Source organism: Anabas testudineus, chromosome 7, assembly GCF_900324465.2.
Source record: "Anabas testudineus chromosome 7, fAnaTes1.2, whole genome shotgun sequence".
Taxonomy (NCBI): Eukaryota; Metazoa; Chordata; class Actinopteri; order Anabantiformes; family Anabantidae; genus Anabas; species Anabas testudineus.
In genome coordinates this window covers 14,280,907-14,301,503 of record NC_046616.1, presented here as the reverse complement: position 1 = coordinate 14,301,503, position 20,597 = coordinate 14,280,907, and the positions used below count along the sequence as shown (strand labels likewise).

Genomic DNA, 20,597 nt, shown 5'->3' with positions numbered 1-20,597 from the left:
ATTTTGTTTTGGCAGGATGAAGTGTTCTTTTTCACTGACTCGCTGATTTCCTCTCCGTGTTGCCAGCACCCAGTGCGGGGCAGCGAGTTTGGCGAGCCACACCATCTGGGATGTTTTCTGACCCCGTACAAACTCAGCCACACAAGCGTTTTTGCAAACGAGTTCTGGTGCTTTAGGACACTGAGCATCAAATGGTGTCATCAGTCACTAATATGATGGATCATCAACACATCAGTGATGGATGATGAGACCGATGCTCTGCTCTGTGTTTCTGTTCAGCTACATGACTTTTTTATTTCTCAAGTAATGCAATATCCTCAGTGGCGGAAAAGTCCTGCAGAGCAGATCAATGCCCTGCAGGGGGTGTTGGCAGTGGACTGAATTTGGATTGACTGAAGACCTTTTAAAGATAACGTCCCCCTCTTTTCTCAGCTTCTTCTACTTTCTCTAATTCTGCAGCAGTCTTTCTCCTCTGTCTCCAGCTCTTCATCCCTCTCTCGCTCTCCCCCTGTGGTTCAGTTGATTATGGTGTTGGTCTTCAGCTCCAGGGCTTGGCATCCAAATTAAACTTTTTGTCCTACGAATGTTCAACTGAAGTGTCTCCAGAGATTATCACACCCACTTGTTAGCTCTTGCGTAGGTGCTGCTACACTGTACAGTGAGGGTGTGCGTGCGAGTGCCGGTGCAGGAGAGGAGAGGAAGGACGAGAATTAGGTTCCCCAGAAGTGTTGCTTTTTGGGTTTTTTTTGGGAATGTGGAGCAATAAAAGTTCATTTCAGACTTGTTAATGTTACTGACAAGAACACGTCAGGGGTTATGGCCGAGTGGTGAGCTCTTCTACACACTGCAGATAGTCAACACTGACACCCACTCTCCTGTTCTAGCACATGAACTATCCTCACTCTTTAACCCTTCAGCCATTGTCTCATTTCATCTGCTTGTGTCTGATGCCCAGCTGAGGGAAATCTTGGCTGCTTTTCTCTGTTTGTACTGGGGTTTTATTTTATCATCCAGCACTCCCTGCATCCTCCTATAACAAACACAGGATGCTGCTGTCACTGGGTAGAACAGACAGTACAAGCCTGAAGAAAAAGGAGACTACAGAGCTTCACAGTCAGTCTCATGAACTCAGATCAGCAGGATTTAAAACATCTGTTGCGTGTGATGGGATGTTGGTTTAACAGTTTTGCCTTGTCTCATGTCCTATGATGAATGGTTTCGTAGCCTGTGTGACAATACCCCAAGTGACAAGCTGTGCAGCTGAGCTACGAGGATTTAGATTTAGAGATTTAAGATCGAAGCTGAAGCGTCCATCTGTGCAAAACTAGAAAACGTGCAAAGTGCGAAAACTAGTGCTGGTGCCTTAAGGTTGTTCTTGTGCAAAGCTTCAGCGCTTCCCTTTAATGGCACAAGCTGCAGTATAAATGTGAATGTGTAGTTTCTTAGACAGTAATGTGCTGTTTGAAAAATTGCAGTCAATTATGGAGAATGGAGACTGCACCACATGCACAAGGTTGAGAACAGAAATCCAACATGTGATTATACACCCAGGCACAGAGAGTGAAAAGTCCGTATACGTGCGTGTGGCTTTTCATATTACAGATATTCAGACATGTACATATATACAGCATACACACACGTACTGTGCTCCTATTAGTTTGTTAACTTTCATTAACACAGCTTTGTTTTCTCCCTTGCATAAACTCTGCCCTCGCATGCCTCAGTCTCTCTCCCTCCCACTGTCTTTGTGTGTGGGTTTGTAACCCTGAGATGCGCGGGGGACCTTCTGTTTTTCACTTCGAGATGTAGAAACAGTGCTCTCTGCACAGCCTGCAAATTACTCCCTACGCCGAACACAGCTCAACATTTTAGCGTTTTAAAGATGTTATTTACTGTGAGTGATGTACGGTACTGTGAGGTGTGTGCTGTGTCTTTGCATGTGTGGATTAACAAATTAGAGAGTCTGTTCTGTCTGTAGCACCGAATTGCCAAATTGCCATGCACTGGCATTAGCTCACGTAAAATATTTGGCTACATTGAGACTGCAAACGCAAGTATAATTTCGTTGCAGCACGATTTGTTGTAAAGCCACTAACTGCGTTACCTTCTTGTCATCGTGGCTCCCAGTCGCATCATGCTCACATCTCAGAGCTCATACTGTGCGTTGAGACAGAAGATTAGTGCATTGTTTTAATGCTTTCCTGTGCACTGAGATGTAGGTGATAGATGCATAGAGATGAACAGCAACTGAAATCTGTGGAGTTTCTGTGTCAGCGAGGTTGACGGGACTCCAGGGCTCCTGTGGTTTTTGTTCCCAAACAGGAAGAGAGCTCTGACTGTCCTCCAGGTCTTTGCCTTCCTCTTTTTAATCTTCTTTCTTTCTGTTTTGAATTCCACTGCCTATCTTTCTTTGCCACATCTTACTAACTTCAGCTATACATAACCAGACTTGTGTCAACTTCCTCCCTGATTAGCTTAGAAAAGGACACTAGCAGCATTGTATTTTAAAAGCCAGCTTGTTGTTTGTCCCTTAGTTCCACTGTAACCTAACATGCACCTCACTTTTTTCTCTGGAACTGACCCAACCAACTCAAACTGAAACTGCTAACCCAATTATTTGCTTCTCCCACTCCTCTGACACATAAAGTACACACTGTACTTGGACTGAAATTACAATATACATTCCCACAGTGACTGACGTCACTTCTACATGTTTGGCTCCTGAGTGGGGCCCATTTACCGTCTGTGTGAGCTTATATATTTTTACTAAGCGGCTGGTGGTAAATGTTTATGCTTAAACTCATCTGGTGATATAGAACTTGCATAATGTTTATATTTCCCTTCCTAATGGGCCCCTTAGGTTCACACTATGTCACCAGACACAGTGCCTTTTTTCCCCCAGGGACCTACATGTTTATGAGCACACATCCAGAAATCTCTTTTTTTCCAGTTACCATGAGTAAAGTGTTGTTGTTTTTTTTATTTCGAGTGTTGCAGCTTCCCCAGACTTACATAAAAAAACTTGGTTTCATTCTTATCAGAGTATGACAGACTTGAATGAAGAGAGAGTAAAGTAGATCCAGATCCCACCATAATGTTTTATCCTTTTTACATTTCTGAAGCCATTTTACATAATAATAATTACACTCATGACTGTGTAGCCTAAATGAAACATTTGCTTTAATATATACTAAAAATTACAGTAATTTTCCTAATGATAGATTAGGTGTGAAACAAAAAGATGGGTTTGGAGATGTCACAATGAAAGTTCTGACTGAGTGAGCAAACTACACAATAAAGCTTTTTTTTTTCCCACAAACCCTGTCGGATTTCAGGATAATTATAACGATGCACAAACGAGATGAGCAGTGAAGGCAAAAGAATCATACAGTAGGAAATAGAAACAATTGTGTAGCTGTAAGTCATGATCATGCATATGTTAATTTTGTGTTTGTGTCTGTCCGTGTGTTTTTATGCAGTCCACTGATCATACTGGTTCCCCTGCTGTGGATGGAGGACCAGTCCCTGGGCATGAGTGAGACAGGAAAATGCATTTGGGGGAATCTTCTCTACGTCCAGCAGGTTATTTTCTAAGTGGACTGAAGCCAAGGTGGTGCCAGAATTGCCAGGGTGGCATACACCCCACTGCCTCACCAGTCTGAAATCACAACAACAAAACAGTGACAGGACATGTGATCACATCGGGAAATATTGGGACCAAGTGAGGAGAATTTTTATTTTTATTTTTTGGTAAGATCAAACGTGTGTCTTTGACTAACAAAAGAATGCACTTATTCCTGCATTTCGAAAGTCACGCTGATGGACTTTATGAAAAGTGCAATTCTACCTGATCTGGTTGTTGTCCAGTCTCAGCACCTGCAGGTTCTTAAACTGCCGAACGCAGCGAGGAACTTCTCCCAGGCGATTGTTGTCCAACGCCAGCTCACCGAGTGAACGGTACGTTCCAACAAAAGAGAGTTGTTCTATACCTTCATTGCTCAAGGCGTTGTGGGATAGATGGAGCGACTGAAGCCCAGGCTGCAGGTGACGAAATGTGAAGGCGAGGATGTGACTGATGTTGTTGTGTTGGAGGCTCAGTTTGAGGAGAGGACGAGGCAGATTCATTGGGACAGAGGTGAAGTGGTTGTAGGACAGGTCCAAGACTTCTAGGAACCTGAGGAAAAGAAGACGTGGGAATCTCAAATGAAAAATCTACCTCTTGATATTTTAGCCATTCAATCGGCAGAGCTCGTGTTTTATTGCTAATCCGCTCCTGCAGAGGAAAAAAGGGGAGAACGTAATGAAGCCTGGAGGGTGCAACGCACTGCAAGACATTACGTTTGGCAGGGAATGATTAGATAAGTGGCTGATAAGGATTATGAAAGTTTTTGGTTTGTGGGAAATAGTATTAGTAGAACAGCTACAAAGGGAGGACCAGATGTCAGTCTGAGGCGAAGACACAGTACAAAGGTTCAGTGTTTTTGTTGGTAGATCCCGCACAGCTGGTGCAAGTTTACAGGACAGCTTGCAGGAGCAGAGAAACCACATTTCTAGTGCCGCCATTTGTAGACCACACTGAGTAGCCAATGGGCTTCGAAGACACTCAGGTGAGCAGCCAAATGAATCGACATGACTGGTGAGATGTGGACTACTGAGGAGACAGATAGTGCAGGGTTATGAATGTATAAGACTTAATGGAGTGGCATCTTTTGCATACATTCTTACCCCTTGAACTTTACAACTCACAGGAACCATCAGAGTTTTGGTGTTGTTTGTATTTCCATGAAATAATAATATAAGTAAAACACCGAGAAAGGTTAAAATCCCTAAATTACATTTCTGATGATTTATCAGTAACACAGGAAACAGGGTCGACATCAGACCTTCTTCTCTCTTGGTTTGGTCAAACATCCCTTTTCAACACTGAAAAACAAATGCGTGAGCCAACATTCGCTAAATGCAGAGCAAGCTTTTTGTGTTTTTTTTGTGTAATAAATCCCGACTGTGTCAGTTATGGATTCGTGTAAAAATGTGTTTTCTGCTTGTAATTTAGACCAGTAGTGTGCTGCTGATTTGTTTTCTAAATCTTTGCCAAGAAGCTCTGCAGCAGACCACCACTGCAGAGCTCCACGTTGTATTAATGAGTGGAGGGACACACAGTCCTCTCCGCCTCCATTTACACTCCTATTCACTGGCACCTAAACACATATGCAGACACTAACATGTACAAATAAATATATATACAAACACAGAAAAGTGTGGATGTAGGAATTTCACATTGCAAATTCACAAAAAACTGCTGTTCACACTGTATATAGACACACACGAGCCTACACACACTGTTTCCAAGATTAATTTATTACCTAATATCTAAAACAGTTATGGAAGGACAGGCAACAACAAATGGTTTTGTGTGCATGAATATGTGTACCCGCGATTTATATGAACACACACACTTTACAGAAGCCAGTTTATGCACTTTGGCAACCTCACGCAGTTTAGTTAACGTAGCCAAGCGGAGCAGCTGTGTCACAGAGACGAGACAGACTAAGATTGAATGGACGATGGCTTCAGCTACTGTGTGTCACATCGCTGTGGTGCAGGCCTCCGTGTACACTGGTTTTATGAAAATCAGCTGATATCTGGAGCCATTCGTCACATCTGTTGAATGGAAACTGAATCACTTTGGATTCAGTTAATGGTCGAAGATGACTTAAATCATTTACTGCAACAGCAGAGTTTACCGCTCATCCACTGCGAGTATTCAGCAAGTTCGCACATGTGGCGCGCACACTGAGGTGTCAGACTGCTACTGCTAATTATTGTGTTTTATGTGCGCTTGCTCACTCATTTTAAAAACTTGTTGGAAGCCAATTTGTACTGGGCCAAACACAAAAGAGCTTTTGTAAATCTAAACACAGATACTCTAAAGTCAGCCTCTCTGTCAAAATGTCCCAACTAATGAGAACCAAATGGGCATAAACTATGTGATTCTATTCACCAAAGCTGCTTTAAAAGCAAAATTAAAATAAGACGCTATTTCTGTGTCACCTATTATTAAATATCGGCAGCACAAAAAAAACTGTGATTGAAACCATATCACCCATAAAACATTATTCACTTGCACTTAAAAATCTGTGGTATTTATGTTGCTTCAATTAGAGCGGCAGTGAACATGTGGTTCACATAGTGAAATCAAGTTCACATTAAGATATAACCCTGAATCAGCTAAATACACTAAATAGTTACATTTAAGTAAATTTATATTTAATGTATAATATGGAGTACGGTACATGAGAAACTATAGAGTTGCGTTCATGTCCAACAGTTTTAAATCATGCATGTGCACAAATTGGCACCAATTCTAACCACACCCAGTTGAACACAAATACGTTAGAGCAGAACTTATACAGGACTATGGAAAATAGAAAAAAATAAATATCTATATACTTTGACTGACCGGAGCTCTGAACAAGTTACAGTGAGGTGAGATGTTGGCAGCAGTTCAGGTCCGTCTGAGATGGAGTCCAAGTTTCACTCCCCAGCTGCCTGTGACCTTTAATATCCTCCAGCCTTACCTCGACTCCTTAAAGCGCAGCATGAGGCAGCAATAACACTCACAATAACAATAACGTCCACGATATGGAACAGAGGCTGTCCACTAACCAGAACCAGCGCACTGTAGGTTGTTATATCATTTACATTTCTAAACCTGAAGAATAAACATTACATTCAACTATACAAATGAGATCTTTAATGTCAGTTAATCGAGTTCAATTTGTTTCAAGTTGAGTTTGAGGTACAGGAGCTGCTGTTCTCACCAGTAATAACATCAAGTGTCAGGCTTGGATCAGTAGTTAACTGAAGGGTTTGAGTCCAGACTGGTTTAATAGTTTATAAATAATTGTCATCTCTCTCTGTGATCCTATATTGTCTCCTAAATTGCTTTTCTCAATTTTATATTTCTACAGTATTTCATCTTCCATATGATCAAATCAGTGCAATTCAGACTCTCTCCAGCTTCACTTCCCTGCCTTCTTTTCTTTTCCTCAGTTTTCCCTGTCGCTCCCACTATGGTTCACAAGGATCCCAGGGAGCAAAGAAAAACCCACTGGAATTCACTATATTTAGACAAGATACACAGTCTCTCTCTCACACACACACACACACCCACACTATATAGACACATTGAGACATACACAAACACACACAGACACACCATTTCCCTCAAGCTCTCCTTCACACGCCTGCTCATCTAAGTACATAAGTACTTGTGTGATATATGTGCACAAATGCATGTGTGTGCATTTCCAGTTAACAGACTGAGAAGTGTTTCTAGACTCCCCCTTTAAAAAAAACCCAGTCTTCCCTCTTGTGGCAGATGGAGGCATTGGAGGACGTTATTTTGAAAATGTATAGCTCAGGATGGATGGATGGATGAACATACTTGAGATGGGTCCAGGCGTGGGTAGCGATGCCTTGTTCGCGCAGCAGGTTGTGACTCAAGTCGAGAGCTCTCAAATGGACGCAGCTCCTCAGAGCATCTTCAGGCACCTCCTCAATCAAATTCTTATTGATCATCAGCCTCTGTATGAAAACATAAAACAAACACAGACAGGGAGGGATGTCTGATTTGAGTCAAGGTGATAAAGTTCTTGTGTTCATGTCACTCGTGGCTTTCTGAAGTGATCATAAGCACATTTTCTGAATCCAAGCATTTTAAGCAGGGAGGATTTCCCACTATGATTCAGTGAACTGGTATCAGAGCACCTGCAGGGAGGAAGGGAGGCCTCGGGGGAGGGACCGGAAGTAGTTGTTGTCCAGATGGAGGAGAAGAAGCCTTTCTAGCGGCTTGAAAGCCAGTGGAGATACACTGCCCTCATGAAGGGTATTCTCCCCCAGCTCCACATTTAACAGGTTCACCAAACCTAGAAGGGAATGATAAACTGTATCATCCTCACTCTCACCAAAGCAAAAAACATTGTTCTTTTTAATGTATGCAGACACAAGTTCTACCTTGGAAACAGTGAGGGGTGAGAGTGCTCAGCCTGTTGCTGTTAATCCTGAGCTCCTCCAGAGATGGCGGCAGCAGAGGGATCCTGGTCAGCAGGTTGCCATCTAGGTTCAGTTTCTTCAGAAAGGTCAAGTTCTGCACGACACACGGCAAGAAGCACTTTTCATCCTGCTTGCCAAGCGGGACACAGTCACCGAGTTCACAGAAATACAGCAAGTGAGAGAATGTGCATCTCTCCCATGTCTATCTATCATGTTGTATTTTTAGTAAAGCCACTCTATGTGGCTCTTCTGTGAAAGTTGCTGTGGTTGATGTGTGTCCAGTAAAAGCAGTGGACTGCATCTTTTGCAGTATTCCTCTAGCCCAACCATTAGTTCTCTGTCATTACCGGGATGAGAGCAAAAAGATCCTCTAAAAATAATTTCCTTTTATTCTCCACATCATTGGCTCCAGCTGTTTTCTAACAGGTCTGTCCAGCCAATACCGTGAGAGTATGTCAGTGGTGGTGTGTGGTGATTGGTCAGAGCGTGCTAGGCTGCCTCTGTGTAGTCAGGATCTGTGCTCGGCCTGTGGTCAGTTAGACCAGAGGTTATTCTTAGAAAGGATTAGTTAATGCAATTTTCTGTGCTCTTTTATTACGGTAATGATACAGGATGCAGCCTGTTTTTTATTTTAATTAGATGCAAAGTGACTTATAAATCTGACTTGTAACTCACAAGCTCACTCATTCACATTTTGCAGGTTACACATTCTCCACAAGAGGGAGCTTTTGGGGTCAGGTCAGTTGTACACACATGCTAAACTATAGAAAAGAAAAGTAGGAGTAGGTGTAGTTTAAAGCTGCAGGTGCAGAACTACCCCATCAGGTGCACAAAACGGTAATAAAATAAAAGAAATCTCAAATGGCATGTTTTCCCTGGTATAAAATACCAGCAGTGTTACTCACAGACAGAGGGTTATCGCTGAATGACTCGTCATCCAGTTTGTTTTTGCTCAGGTCCAGTGTCTCAAGGTTTGGCAGCCCAGAGAAGTCTTGTGGCGCAAGGCTTTTGATGTTGTTCTCTTGAAAATAAAATCACATCGTATTAGACATGGTGCAGTAAAAGTGCATAAAGTTTGATCTAGTTTGCAAAACCTTTTGTAATGAGTGTGTGAAGAGGCTTCACTTGAACGTCACTTGACTCAGAGCTTGTGTCATGACATATTTGTGCCGGTACTGTTCATTCATGTAAATAATATAATCATTTGGTGGAAGCAAACAACAGGTCAGTTAATAATTCACTATTTTGCCTTTAATTCTTGGCAAATGCTACAAATCACAAATAAGCATAGACAAGTGTAAAATATGTCTAGTGGCATCAAAGGGATCCTGGCCAACCTTAATGAATTCATAATACTAAGCACACACTTGGTCATTTTATATAAATCTAACACTACAACACGGACACAGATACCTGCAACGTCCAGTTGTGTGGCCTCCAGGTCGTGGATGACTGGCAGGTAAGTAATGGCGATGCCCCTGCAGCTGATTTCTCTGTTAGCAATCTGACACTCGCCGAGGACAGACTCTGTGGAGTTGATGTTTGTGTCTGTCTGATTGGTGGGAGGCTCGGTTGCTTCTTCCTCTTCCTCTTCCTCCTGCTCCTCTTCCTCATTCTCTTCTTCTTCTTCTCCTTCTGCCTCCTCTTCTTCTTCTTCCTCTTCTTCTTCTTCCTGGAACACAAAATGATAAAATAAATTCATTAAAAACTTCACTAACTTGTTGGTTTAAAGAACAAGAGAAAACAGTGGCCTAATTTCTACTAAACAATTAAACCTCTTCCTCCTCTTCCTCATCGTCATCATCATCATCATCATCATCATCATCATCATCATCATCATCATCCTCTTCTTCTTCCTCCTCCTCCTCATTCTGTGGTTTCCTTTGATCCATCAGCCTTCTCCTTTCAGCATGAAGCTCCCTAAGTACGGCCATGAGGCCGCTGCTCTCCTCTTCTCCTCTTCCACGCTTCCCCCAGCCCATCAGAGGTCGCCCCAGTCCCATCTACGCACAATGACACCATTGGAAACCAGAATATGAGGCGTTGAAAGGAATTAGGATTTTCATTATTAACACATCATTTAGATTTCAGTGTTCGTCTGGTCGTACTATTCTATATGCGGTGGACTCCTCCGTGGCTGCATGTCTCCTTTTCCCCCAGGCTCCTCTCTTTCTCCTGCCAGGCTTCAGCTTTCGGAAATCAACTCTTTGCTGATCCCTTTGCTCCTCTGGCTCCATTCGAACACGCTCAGCCTCACTCTCTTTTCCACCAAGATGACACCATACAGAGCACAGAAAAAAAAGGAATTACAGGCATAAACAAAGCAAAAAACTAATCTTTTACTCTACTTTACGAATACTATGACTTAAAGTTACATCAGTTATTTAGTAGACAAGAAACCAGGAGCAATTAACATACAAAACATTTCTATCTTACCATTAGGGACATTTTCACTTGCAACGCGTGTGTCTAACACAGTTCCCCCAGTATCAAGTGCTGGTGGATGAACAGCTGCTGTTTCTACTGCAGGTGTCTCGGAAGATGTTTTAAAGTCTCCATCCCTGTCACGCCAAGAGTTCAGGCTTTGTCCTGTTACAACTGTGCCACTCAGACAAATAAAAATCATCCACATGCCTGACGTCTGCATTTGGGTTAGTGTTACTGTAGATCTGCAGGGCTGAACAAAGGTTGAGCAAAACCACAAAAAGTTCATGCCAAAGGGAAGAAAGTCCGTTCACAAGGAGATAAATGTCCAGAAGACCCTGAAATGTGAGGTTAGGAGCACCAGGAGAAAAAGATGTGACCTAAGACATTACTAAAACATATTGCACATTCCCCAACTCAGAGTGAACGCTGGAATGAACGAGTGTGTGAGAGGATGGGAAGGAATATCTAGGAGGTGGAGAAGTAAAAAAAATAAACTCTCACATTGTTAATAAAGGCCCTTGTTCATCATACCATGGAATACACAGTCCCGCCCTGCTCCGCTCCCTCTCATGACTGTCTGCTAACACTAGGTGGAAACACCGAGATTTGTGGAGGTGGTGAGAGATGGACGGGGAGCAAACAATAGTAACTGGAACACATTTACGTGTACACACATAGTTTCTAGTTGCGGCCTGGCACATGAATTAGTGATCCACATTTAGTTTTGTGTTTTTCTGATTGCACGGTGATATTGAAAACTTTCCAATGAGACACAGGGTTGGTAGACAGTTCAGGTCGGAGTCAGCCAAGCTCCACTAACATGTACGTATGAAAACAAACACGACCTCAGAAATGTACAATAAGGCCGTCTTTACATTCTGTACTTACATGGCGTACATGTACTGCGAACGCATCCTCACACTCGACACAGAGCCAGGCAGGTGCCACAGGCAGTCTGTTGAGCCAAGCTGGGATTTTCACCGTGGGTTGAAATCTGCTGACAGCCCTTCTTTATTTGCTCAGTAACCACATACACACATGAAACCTGTTCAAATCTAACATGTGCCAGGGAACCACTTGTGTGATTGACAAGGTTAATTTATACTGACAAGTTATGACATGAACTTTATGTATCAGCTCTTTGTTCGGGTTAGGGTTTGTTTTTTGTTTTTTTGTTGCAACTCTAGATTAATTAATGAGACATAGATGACAGCAGAAAATAAACATATTCCAAATGGCCCATTGGACAACTTAACACCAAACATTGAAACCTTCAGGTTCCAGTGTGCTCCTCCAAGGTAAATAGTGATGTGTCCAAAGACTGCTCCTTTAAATCTTGACAGGGACATGAGCAATTTACTGACCACATTCAACCCCTTTCTTCACTCAAGTCTGACAACACCCTGAAATTAACAGTTTCCACTGCACAGAATGGTAGTGAAGCATAGCATAGCTAACATTACTACTTCTATGGATAGAGTTACTGGTTTAAGAAAACTACCCTCCTTTTTCCTTTCCTCTTGTGAGCTATCCCACTTTCTCTGCCACCTAAGCACATCTTCCCCACCGTGTTCTCTCACCCAGAGGAAATATGGCTCACACAGTCTGACGCCGGCCACCTCTAGAACATCTATAAATATCTGGGGGGGAAAGATGCGTGCAGCAAACTATACAAAAGGACAACAGTACCTTTTTCCAACTCTAGTTTGGGGAATGCATCTAGTTGCATCCCTATATGAAATTATCTCTCTGCTTCCAGCTGAAAAACTCCTCCAGACTAGATCACCTAGAAAGGTTTTCTGTTCAGATCATCATCTTGAGATGTTCAAGAAGACTTTGGCTTTAGAATCTGTAATGTCTTTATGCAGCTGCAGAAGCAGAATCAAATATATTGGCAAAGCAGGTTACCACAAACAAGGAATTGGCCTCTCACTTCTTCCTCAGCTGGTGTATAAAATAAACCTGACCCCTCACATCAAGTGTTGAGAACTGGTGGACCCTGAGACACAAGGCTGATGGATCTCCATAGTCTTGAGTGTGTTCAGCTCCTGGATATTTTGATTGACAGCTCAGCTTGAACCCTTCAACCTCCTGTCAATATGCAGACTCACCATCTTAGATGAAGCAAATAACTGTTGCATCATTGCAAACTTCAGGAGCTTGACAGCTGTGTCGCTGGAGGTCAGGCCAGTGCAAGCAGAGGACTAGTCACAGGTTATCATCTGGATGAATTTTTCCCAGTTCAGCAGAAGCTGAATTTTTATTTTTTAAACTAGGAAGGCCTAAACTTAATACTGTTCATCTATAATAAATATGTGAACCTTTCCAAACTAGAAACAAGTTTGTTGAAAAACAGCCTAGTTGAGATTAACAGCAGAATATCAACACAATACAAAGCATATGAAATATCACGTTTAGCAGACGCTAAACGGCTGCTTCATCTATACATACTGTACTATACACAAGAGCGGGTCACCAGGTCTAAAAGGAAAACCCAGGTGATCAGAGTCATGTCAACTTATCTATTGGCTATAGAGGGATTTAAGCATCAACACCAGCAGGGACCATCTCATGACCATCTATGACTAATATAGCTTGTATGGGTGAAAACACAACAAGTAGTATTAGGGTAGGTCATTTAATTCAGCATATCACAGCAGTAAGTACAACAGGTAACCTGGGAGCCAGTAACATGTGGTACCTGTGTGGTCAAACTGTTCACAACAACTTGTTCGACATTTCACACTGACACAATGAACAGTTTGCTACCATGGTGTAAGCAGATCATCAAGACTGAGAAAAGTAATCATTAGATTAATGACATAAGGTAACAGCGCTTCAAAAGCTTCAGTGCCAGCAAGTGCTTAGACATGGGGCATGACCATCAGGAATGAGAATGGAGACAGGCTGCTGGCGAGACAAGTTTCAAAAGCTGTTAAACTCCATTTACAGTATTTAGTGATGCTTTTGTCTAAGACACTTGCAAAACATACAAGGTCCAAAGAAGGAATGTTATCGCAGGAACAGCAGAATGTACTAGAAGGCAAAATTAACACTAGAGGCTTAGTCAATGCTGCACGCCTAACACTGCACTCAAGTCAAAGCTACAGAATGTTACTTAGGCAAAGACAAGTGATAGGTCTTCACATGATCGTGCCAGGTAGCTTCAAGTTGGGCAGGACGTTAGTTGTGACTGAAGAGATCAAGTGCCGTCTTTAGTTTGCAAAGGTCTGACGCACAGCATCAGCGATGTGCTTGGCGCTGATTCCGAAGAGGTCAAGCAGCTCTTGGGGCTTTCCGCTGCGGGGAACACCAGAGACTGCCAGCCGGGTCACAACGATGCCAGGCTCCCTGCCCACTGCTGAAAGCACTGCTTCACCAAGACCACCTGAACAGATCAGAGGTTTATAATAAAGAAAATATAAATAAAAATATTTTAATTCCACTTTCACTTAGAAGCTAAAACCACCAGAAGAACAATGCAGATATCAAGTTTCCAAGAAACCTTTCCAGAAAACCAACCCACCCTCCTTGTAGTGATCCTCCACAGTGATGATCTGTCCTCCTGTGGCTTTGGCATTGGACAGAATGGTAGCGGCATCCAGGGGTTTGATGGTGAATGGGTCAATCACACGGATGTTCTTCCCTATAGTAAAAAATTACAAAATCAAGACTTTAAAGACACTTCTCAAGCATACCATCAAACCAAAAGCTGAGAACTCGATCTCCTGAACTAAACATCTGAGTTGTGGATGGTGGTTTTGACACGTAGACTAATTCTTATATTTATCCACTAGGGGGCAATGTGGGTTTACCTTCACTGGCCAGTGTATCTGCAGCAGCAAGAGCTTCATGTAGAGTAACACCAGCTCCAATCACGGTCACCTGATCATTGTCAGACTGGCGCACCACCTGGTGAAGTACAGACATTCCCAAGTAATGTTTGTTTTGTTGCCCATTGATCAACACTTGAACTGCCGTTGAGTTAAATCTACCTATTGCTGCATTTTAATTGTACTGCATTATAATTTCTCCCTACAATATTGAAGACGGCTTGTACTAAAAATTATATTCTGACGAAAAATGATCCAGATAAAAAAAATTAAAAGAGTGTTTATGCCTTTAGGCACCAGCAGGTTAAAGAGATACCAGTTATAGCAAGTATTTGTTCTCACACCATTTCCATGCTCTTTATGTTAAAGACTCATGTAGTGCTAGGCAACAGCCTTCGCTTTCTGATATAACACCTGTTAGATCTGGGTCATGTTTCAATAATTTATGATGGATAAAATTAGGTCTAAGACAGAGGCACCAAATACAATGGATGATGTTCAGTCTGAGGTGCTGAGCACAGTGCAAAGACATGCCTCTCACCTTCTACAATGCATAAGAGCAGATAACTTGCATGGTGAAAGCACAATGCAAACAAATTAACATGCTTGATTGTTCAGTGATGTGCTGGAAGGTGTTTGGAAAATTCAGTACTGAATGTTTACACCGCATGTTTAAGCAACAAGTTACAAAAGAAAATAAATGTTAAAAATAAATTCCTTCAAATGTTCAAACTTGTTTAAATCATTTTTTGTTTCACCATGGTTAGCTATTGTTCATATTTCCTGAAACGTATTATATTATTTAACCTTGCCCCCTGCCTTTTTTGATTTACAGTTATTGCGATAAGAACGAGAAAGAGAAAATTACATAGGCCCTGGGCTATTTGTGATTTGATGTTTGGGTAAGGCTAACCCCAAGGTCCTTAAATGTTTAAACATAATTATTCAAATTAATAACTGAAATTGTGCAGCTTGCTATAGCTTGTTATTTACCATTTAGGGTCCTTAAACAAAGTAACAAATACCATTGTTGTATATTATAGTAAAACCATTATCACAATAACGGATAACTCAAATACAACATATACACATTTACTTCTAATTTCTTTTGTCAGTCTCTGAACACTAACAGTAATACAAAGTTATTTGTATCATTACTAGCACAACATGCTTATTTCTCCCCAACCATATATGGAGGAGGAGTTTGATGAAGATGTTATAGTTTACCTTGGCTACACCCACTTCAAACTTCTCATCTGGAGAGTAGATGACTGCAGTGTCTGGTCGACTAGTACGGATGAAACAGATACCCTAAGAAAAATAAAATAATAAATACAGTGTTACAACATTGATTGTTAAGACAACTTAATGGACAGTCACTACCACATGATGGCCTACCTACCTTTGTGTTAGCTGCTAACTCAACAGCCCTCTCTGTCGACACTCCATCACAGGGGTAGAAGACTGTACATGTTGGGATGGCACGGAACATGGCCAAGTCTTCAAGCGCCATCTGGGAAGGACCATCCTCACCTGAAAGCCAGAGTAAGGTTGGTCAGGGACAGATTGCACTCAATGTCCACAAAAGGAACAACTGCTATTCCCTAGCGATGCCTCTGCTGTAAGCTTACCGATGGAGACTCCACAGTGGGACCCTACCAGGTTGACATTTGACTGGGAGATTGCTCCCATACGGATCTGATCATAGGCTCTTGAGAGGAAGGCAGCAAATGTGCTAGCAAACGCAACTGTGCGGTCACGGGTGGCACAGCCAATGGCCACTCCTACCTGCAACAGCAAAACACAAAGATATGGGTTAGTCTTTTTGACAGTGGATATGATGAAGCAAAGTTTGGAGGAGTGAAGTAACTGTTGTGGGATTTGACAGGCTAAAGTCAATCATTTGACTGGACCAACTACTGAAAACTGAAGCTAGAGACCTAATAACACAATCCTAATGAAAATATTATTAAAGCTCTTACTTCAAATTAGCTACACTAAAACAGAGAGGGAACCATGTCTAGACTAAAATTACTGATGAATGAAATATTGTGTACCATGTTCTGTTCTGCAATGAAACACTCGATGTAGCGTTCAGGAAAGGCCTTCTTGAAAAGCTCTGAGAAGGTGGAGTTTTTAGTGTCCCCATCAAAGGCCACCACTCTCTGGCTTGCCTTACCCAGCTTGGCCAGAGCCAGACCATATGCTCGTCTTGTTGCAATCTGACAAGGCAGGGAAAGGGAAAAAAAAAAAAAAAGGAAACAAAGATAGATAACGGGATCATTAATGCCAAGAAAATATTAAAAAATATGGGTCAGAAAGTTATCACAGGTGGTGTGTGGGTGTTGGGTAAGGCCTCCACCTACTAAGACAACAACTACTAATCAAAAAGAATAACATTCTACTGTATCAGTGACCTTTGCCCAGTAGACTGAAGGGGCTCAATTACTAGAAATGTAAAAAAAACATCAAGTGTTCATACTGGCCTTTGAATTAAGGGTCTTGAGTAAAACGTACCTTGTCTCCCTTCTTGTATTCTGGTGGTGAAGGGAGAGAGATTGGACTGAGGTCTGCAGGTGCAGCATCATCATTGGGCAGTTGAGGGCACAAGGTCTTGTTGGGAACCTGGATCTGAGCCTGTAGGTCTTTCAGGAGTTCTTCCACTCTGTCCTTAGGGATGGGCTTTCCATGCCAGTTATCAAGATCCTCAATATCTACAGTTAGGAAATAAACAAGTTAGGCAAATTGAGAGAACACAACAAGAATTATTATATGAAAACCTCACTCACTTTTGAGTCCTTTGCCTTTGAATGTCTTAGCAACAATGCAGGTTGGTTTGTCCTTGACCTGCTGAGCCTGCCAGAAAGCTTTGCACAGTTCTTCCACATCATGTCCATCCACAACATATGTGTTCCACCTTCACACAAACGGCACACAACAGTGTATATTAAGACATTTCCAGAAGAAATTCAAGACAGTGTGAAAGCACATAGCAATAAAAAGACCAGATTAAATCATGCAGCTTTTGGAGAAGGAGAAAGAGGCATAGTACGGTCAAAAATATGCAAACAGATGCAGAACTATGACAAAAGGTCACCTATAATTTAGAGAATTTACAGATTTCTGTCTGAAGTTTTCAAAGGACATTAGAAGTGGCGCATCATGTATAAGTTAATACTGACCCAAAGGCTTCACAACGCTTGCGGTAGGTCTCCATGTCGTGTTTCAGGGGAGCAGCCTCACTCTGACCAAGACGATTAACATCCATGATGGCAACCAGGTTGTCCAGCTTGTAGTAGGAGGCAAAGGCCATGGCCTCCCACACTGAACCCTCTGAACATTCTCCATCACCCAGCAAGCAGTATACACGGTAACTGGAAAAGTGCAGAGAGGGGGGTTGTTACTGTTGCAGCAGTACACACCCTCTTTTTGGCCTTGCTACATGCTCCTGCCAGTAAGTGACTTAACACAATTACAACTACAACACCTGAGATTTATCCAGTTTACAGATTAAGGTGCATCAGGAACAACTTGAAAAGAAACCAGTTTGGACATACAGTCTTGTTTAAACAAGGATGAGTCAATAACAGTATGCATGACATTTCACCATCATAGAAACACTAACAAAAGATTCACTTTGTGTCTAAAAGCAACAAGCCCACATACATGTCAAGATTAATTTTGATATCTGCCAATGTTAAGTGTACTAATTAGCAGAATTGCACAAAGTAAATTTAAAAAAAAAAAAGAAAAAATTAATCAGTTTCTAGGTTTGTTACATACTCACCTGGATTTGTCAAAGTTCTTGCCAGTGTAGGCCATTCCACAGGCAGCCCCGAGACCCTGTCCCAGAGATCCTGTTGCCACATCCACAAAATCCAGTTTCTGTCAAATTAAAAATAATTAGTGGAAAACTGTTTCATTGTATACAGTGATGCATACATTATTCTGCTCTCTAAGAAAACAAGAGTACAAATGAAGAACTGACTTACTGGGGTGGGATGCCCCTCCAGGTCAGAGTCCAGCTTGCGCAGGTTGAGCAGATCAGACTCCTTCACAAATCCTGCCTCTGCCCAGGCACCATACAGGATGGGTGCAGCATGACCCTAGAGATGAGGGGTGGGGGGAACATTTTGGAGACGATGGTGTTACCAAACCTCAGACACTAAAACTGAAGAATGTCAGTGTGGGTTATATAGAACTTTCTGCCAACCTTTGAGAGCACAAAGCGATCATTACACTGGTTGCGAGGGTCATTTGCTTTATAGCGCATGACATGGAAGAAGAGCACGGACATGAGCTCTGCTGCGCTGCAGCATGATGTGGGGTGACTGAGGAAAGAAAGAGAGACCATTAGTGGACATTTACAAATAAAGCCATCATTTAAATAAAAAACAAAAACAGAATAGTAATTCACACTGCATGCACAGTCATGCATGAATCACTACATTCAGGAAGGCGTACAGTTGGGTGAGCTTGGTAGAAAAAACCCCACAAAAGAACCTTAATGTAGTTTGATAACAAGACCCTTCAGTACAAAAAAATGTAAGGACAGTGTGGTTATTTCACACAAACTTCCAACACTACATGTGACAAGGAACAATGAACTTTAAGCCAACCTCCTGCGTTTTAGAATTAGTTTTATCAGCCACGTCAATAGCTTGTTAATCTGTAACATACCTAGATCTAAAAGAACAAAGTAAATATAAGCAAACTTGTGAAACTGTTAGTTGCGGCACAAGGGCCCAGCTACTGTAATCAACATGTTTAGAAATCCCACGTTACCCAACAGCATCTCAGCTTCCCTATGTGTGGCAAGTTAAAAATGGCACCATCTCACTCATGCTGGTAAAGCACAAAGGTATCCTAATCAACGTGGTCATGGTTAAATACTAATGTTTAAAAATTAATGAAAACCCAGTGCTTCATTTACCACTTGTCCTTTTGTTGAGAGACGACCTGCAGGTGAGTAAAACTGAAGTAAATTCATAAAAGAATAAACAGATACTGTGGTGCATGGTAATGTTCCCCATTGGACAAATGAGGAATAATGTGTTGAGTGTGGGCTTTAAAACTCAGGAAGGGGAAAGCAGTGTCAAACATATATCAGAGTCTTTTATTAAAAGATAAGAGTGGTGATCTGTGACAGCTACAGGTACTGACTGGGACACAGGTGAAATCCATTCATTCAGTTATCAACTCCTCCAGCTAAGGATGAACATTACACAGTAATCTGACAGAAATAAAGGAAGGCAAGTGGCACACTAATGTGCAGATCACACAAATAACGTAAAGCTACACACCAGTCAACTAGGAAACCAACTTTATTCCCGCTAGGACCTGTTTTAACAGCGACACTTCCTTGAAGTTAAGAGAAAGTCTGGCTGTCAGGATGAAGCAACACCTCAGGTGTCCTTTTGACTGGCCGGTCTTGTCGTGATACATTTCCTGAGAGTAACCAGTATCGTTTTCTATCTCTCACACACACAAACAGGCTCCTGTCAATGATCTGTGTTTGTTAAGACCCTGAAGCTGTCGACTCAGCTTCTTCTCGATGCTTCAGGGTCTCATTTCGGACAGGATAGCACGACCACCATGTGATTTCTAGTTTGCTAATACACGTTAGCCGCCTCAGGTGACTTTAATAAACTGATTACGTTAAATAGTCTGTCAAAGCAGACGCTGCTATTGGTTTAGCTCCACCAGTAAACTTCGTAAGCCTTAAAGAAACGCTGACAAATGGCCAGCTTATGCTAACGCGAGTCTTACACGACGTGCTAGACTCAAATTTACCGCTTTACAAACTGTTTGCCTAGTTAGCCGCATGCTAACGTTAGCAGTGTGTTGTGGCTAACTACGCACGTGTGAGCAGGCCCCACAGGTGAAGCGTGCGTCACTGAAGTCTCTCTCTTAGGGGAACGAGTTATATTTTAATAAGTGCAGCCAACATGAGGACGTCTGCAGGACTTACCCGGAGTTAGAGGCGCAGGTAGCTTTGATGGAGTGGATCCTGAGTTTGTTAGCGATATCCTTCAGTCCCTGCAGAGTTTTCTCGTCGGGTTTGTGGTAGCTAGTCATGGTTTCTGGTTCAATGTTCGCGTCGTGTCCGCTCCGAAAGTTGATCTAGTGTATTTGAGTCTCACGGCTGCTTCCCGGTGTTGTCGACTCAGTGCTGCTGCTGCTGCTGCTGCTAGCTGCTAGCTGCCCGGTGCAAGTTCAACCGAGGAGGGGGAGGAACGAGCCGGAGGAGCGGGACTTATGTGTCCTCCAACAGCCACTCCC

General features: G+C 42.3%; 2 protein-coding genes across 2 annotated transcripts; both read right to left on the bottom strand.

Moving 5' to 3' along the window:
- Positions 1 to 3,175: 3,175 nt before the first annotated feature.
- On the bottom strand, positions 3,176 to 10,058 carry si:dkey-32e6.6 (extracellular matrix protein 2). The gene is made up of 8 exons (XM_026367595.1): positions 9,984 to 10,058; positions 9,469 to 9,709; positions 8,961 to 9,076; positions 8,017 to 8,149; positions 7,771 to 7,928; positions 7,448 to 7,587; positions 3,848 to 4,174; positions 3,176 to 3,658 (listed from the first exon to the last, which is right to left on the bottom strand). The coding sequence occupies exons 1-8, from the start codon at positions 10,056 to 10,058 to the stop codon at positions 3,472 to 3,474; spliced, it is 1,377 nt and encodes a 458-aa protein (XP_026223380.1). The 3' UTR covers positions 3,176 to 3,471.
- A 3,043-nt stretch (positions 10,059 to 13,101) lies between these two features.
- tktb (transketolase b) lies at positions 13,102 to 20,556 on the bottom strand. Its single transcript, XM_026367995.1, has 14 exons — positions 20,287 to 20,556; positions 18,529 to 18,646; positions 18,308 to 18,421; positions 18,103 to 18,200; positions 17,498 to 17,689; positions 17,105 to 17,232; positions 16,833 to 17,029; positions 16,373 to 16,537; positions 15,947 to 16,103; positions 15,718 to 15,848; positions 15,543 to 15,626; positions 14,298 to 14,394; positions 14,009 to 14,128; positions 13,102 to 13,870 (listed from the first exon to the last, which is right to left on the bottom strand). The coding sequence occupies exons 1-14, from the start codon at positions 20,391 to 20,393 to the stop codon at positions 13,698 to 13,700; spliced, it is 1,881 nt and encodes a 626-aa protein (XP_026223780.1). The 5' UTR covers positions 20,394 to 20,556; the 3' UTR covers positions 13,102 to 13,697.
- Positions 20,557 to 20,597: the final 41 nt, after the last annotated feature.

Coding starts and splice junctions, on each gene's coding strand:
- si:dkey-32e6.6 (XM_026367595.1), bottom strand. CDS start 10,058: ATGGGACTGGGGCGACCTCTGATGGGCTGGGGGAAGCGTGGAAGAGGA. Junction 8,150..8,960: donor TCAGCGATAACCCTCTGTCT/GTGAGTAACACT, acceptor TGTGTCGTGCAG/AACTTGACCTTTCTGAAGAA. Junction 7,588..7,770: donor GCCTCCCTTCCTCCCTGCAG/GTGCTCTGATAC, acceptor GTTTTCATACAG/AGGCTGATGATCAATAAGAA.
- tktb (XM_026367995.1), bottom strand. CDS start 20,393: ATGACTAGCTACCACAAACCCGACGAGAAAACTCTGCAGGGACTGAAG. Junction 14,129..14,297: donor AGATACACTGGCCAGTGAAG/GTAAACCCACAT, acceptor TTTTTACTATAG/GGAAGAACATCCGTGTGATT. Junction 13,871..14,008: donor GGAGGATCACTACAAGGAGG/GTGGGTTGGTTT, acceptor TGATCTGTTCAG/GTGGTCTTGGTGAAGCAGTG.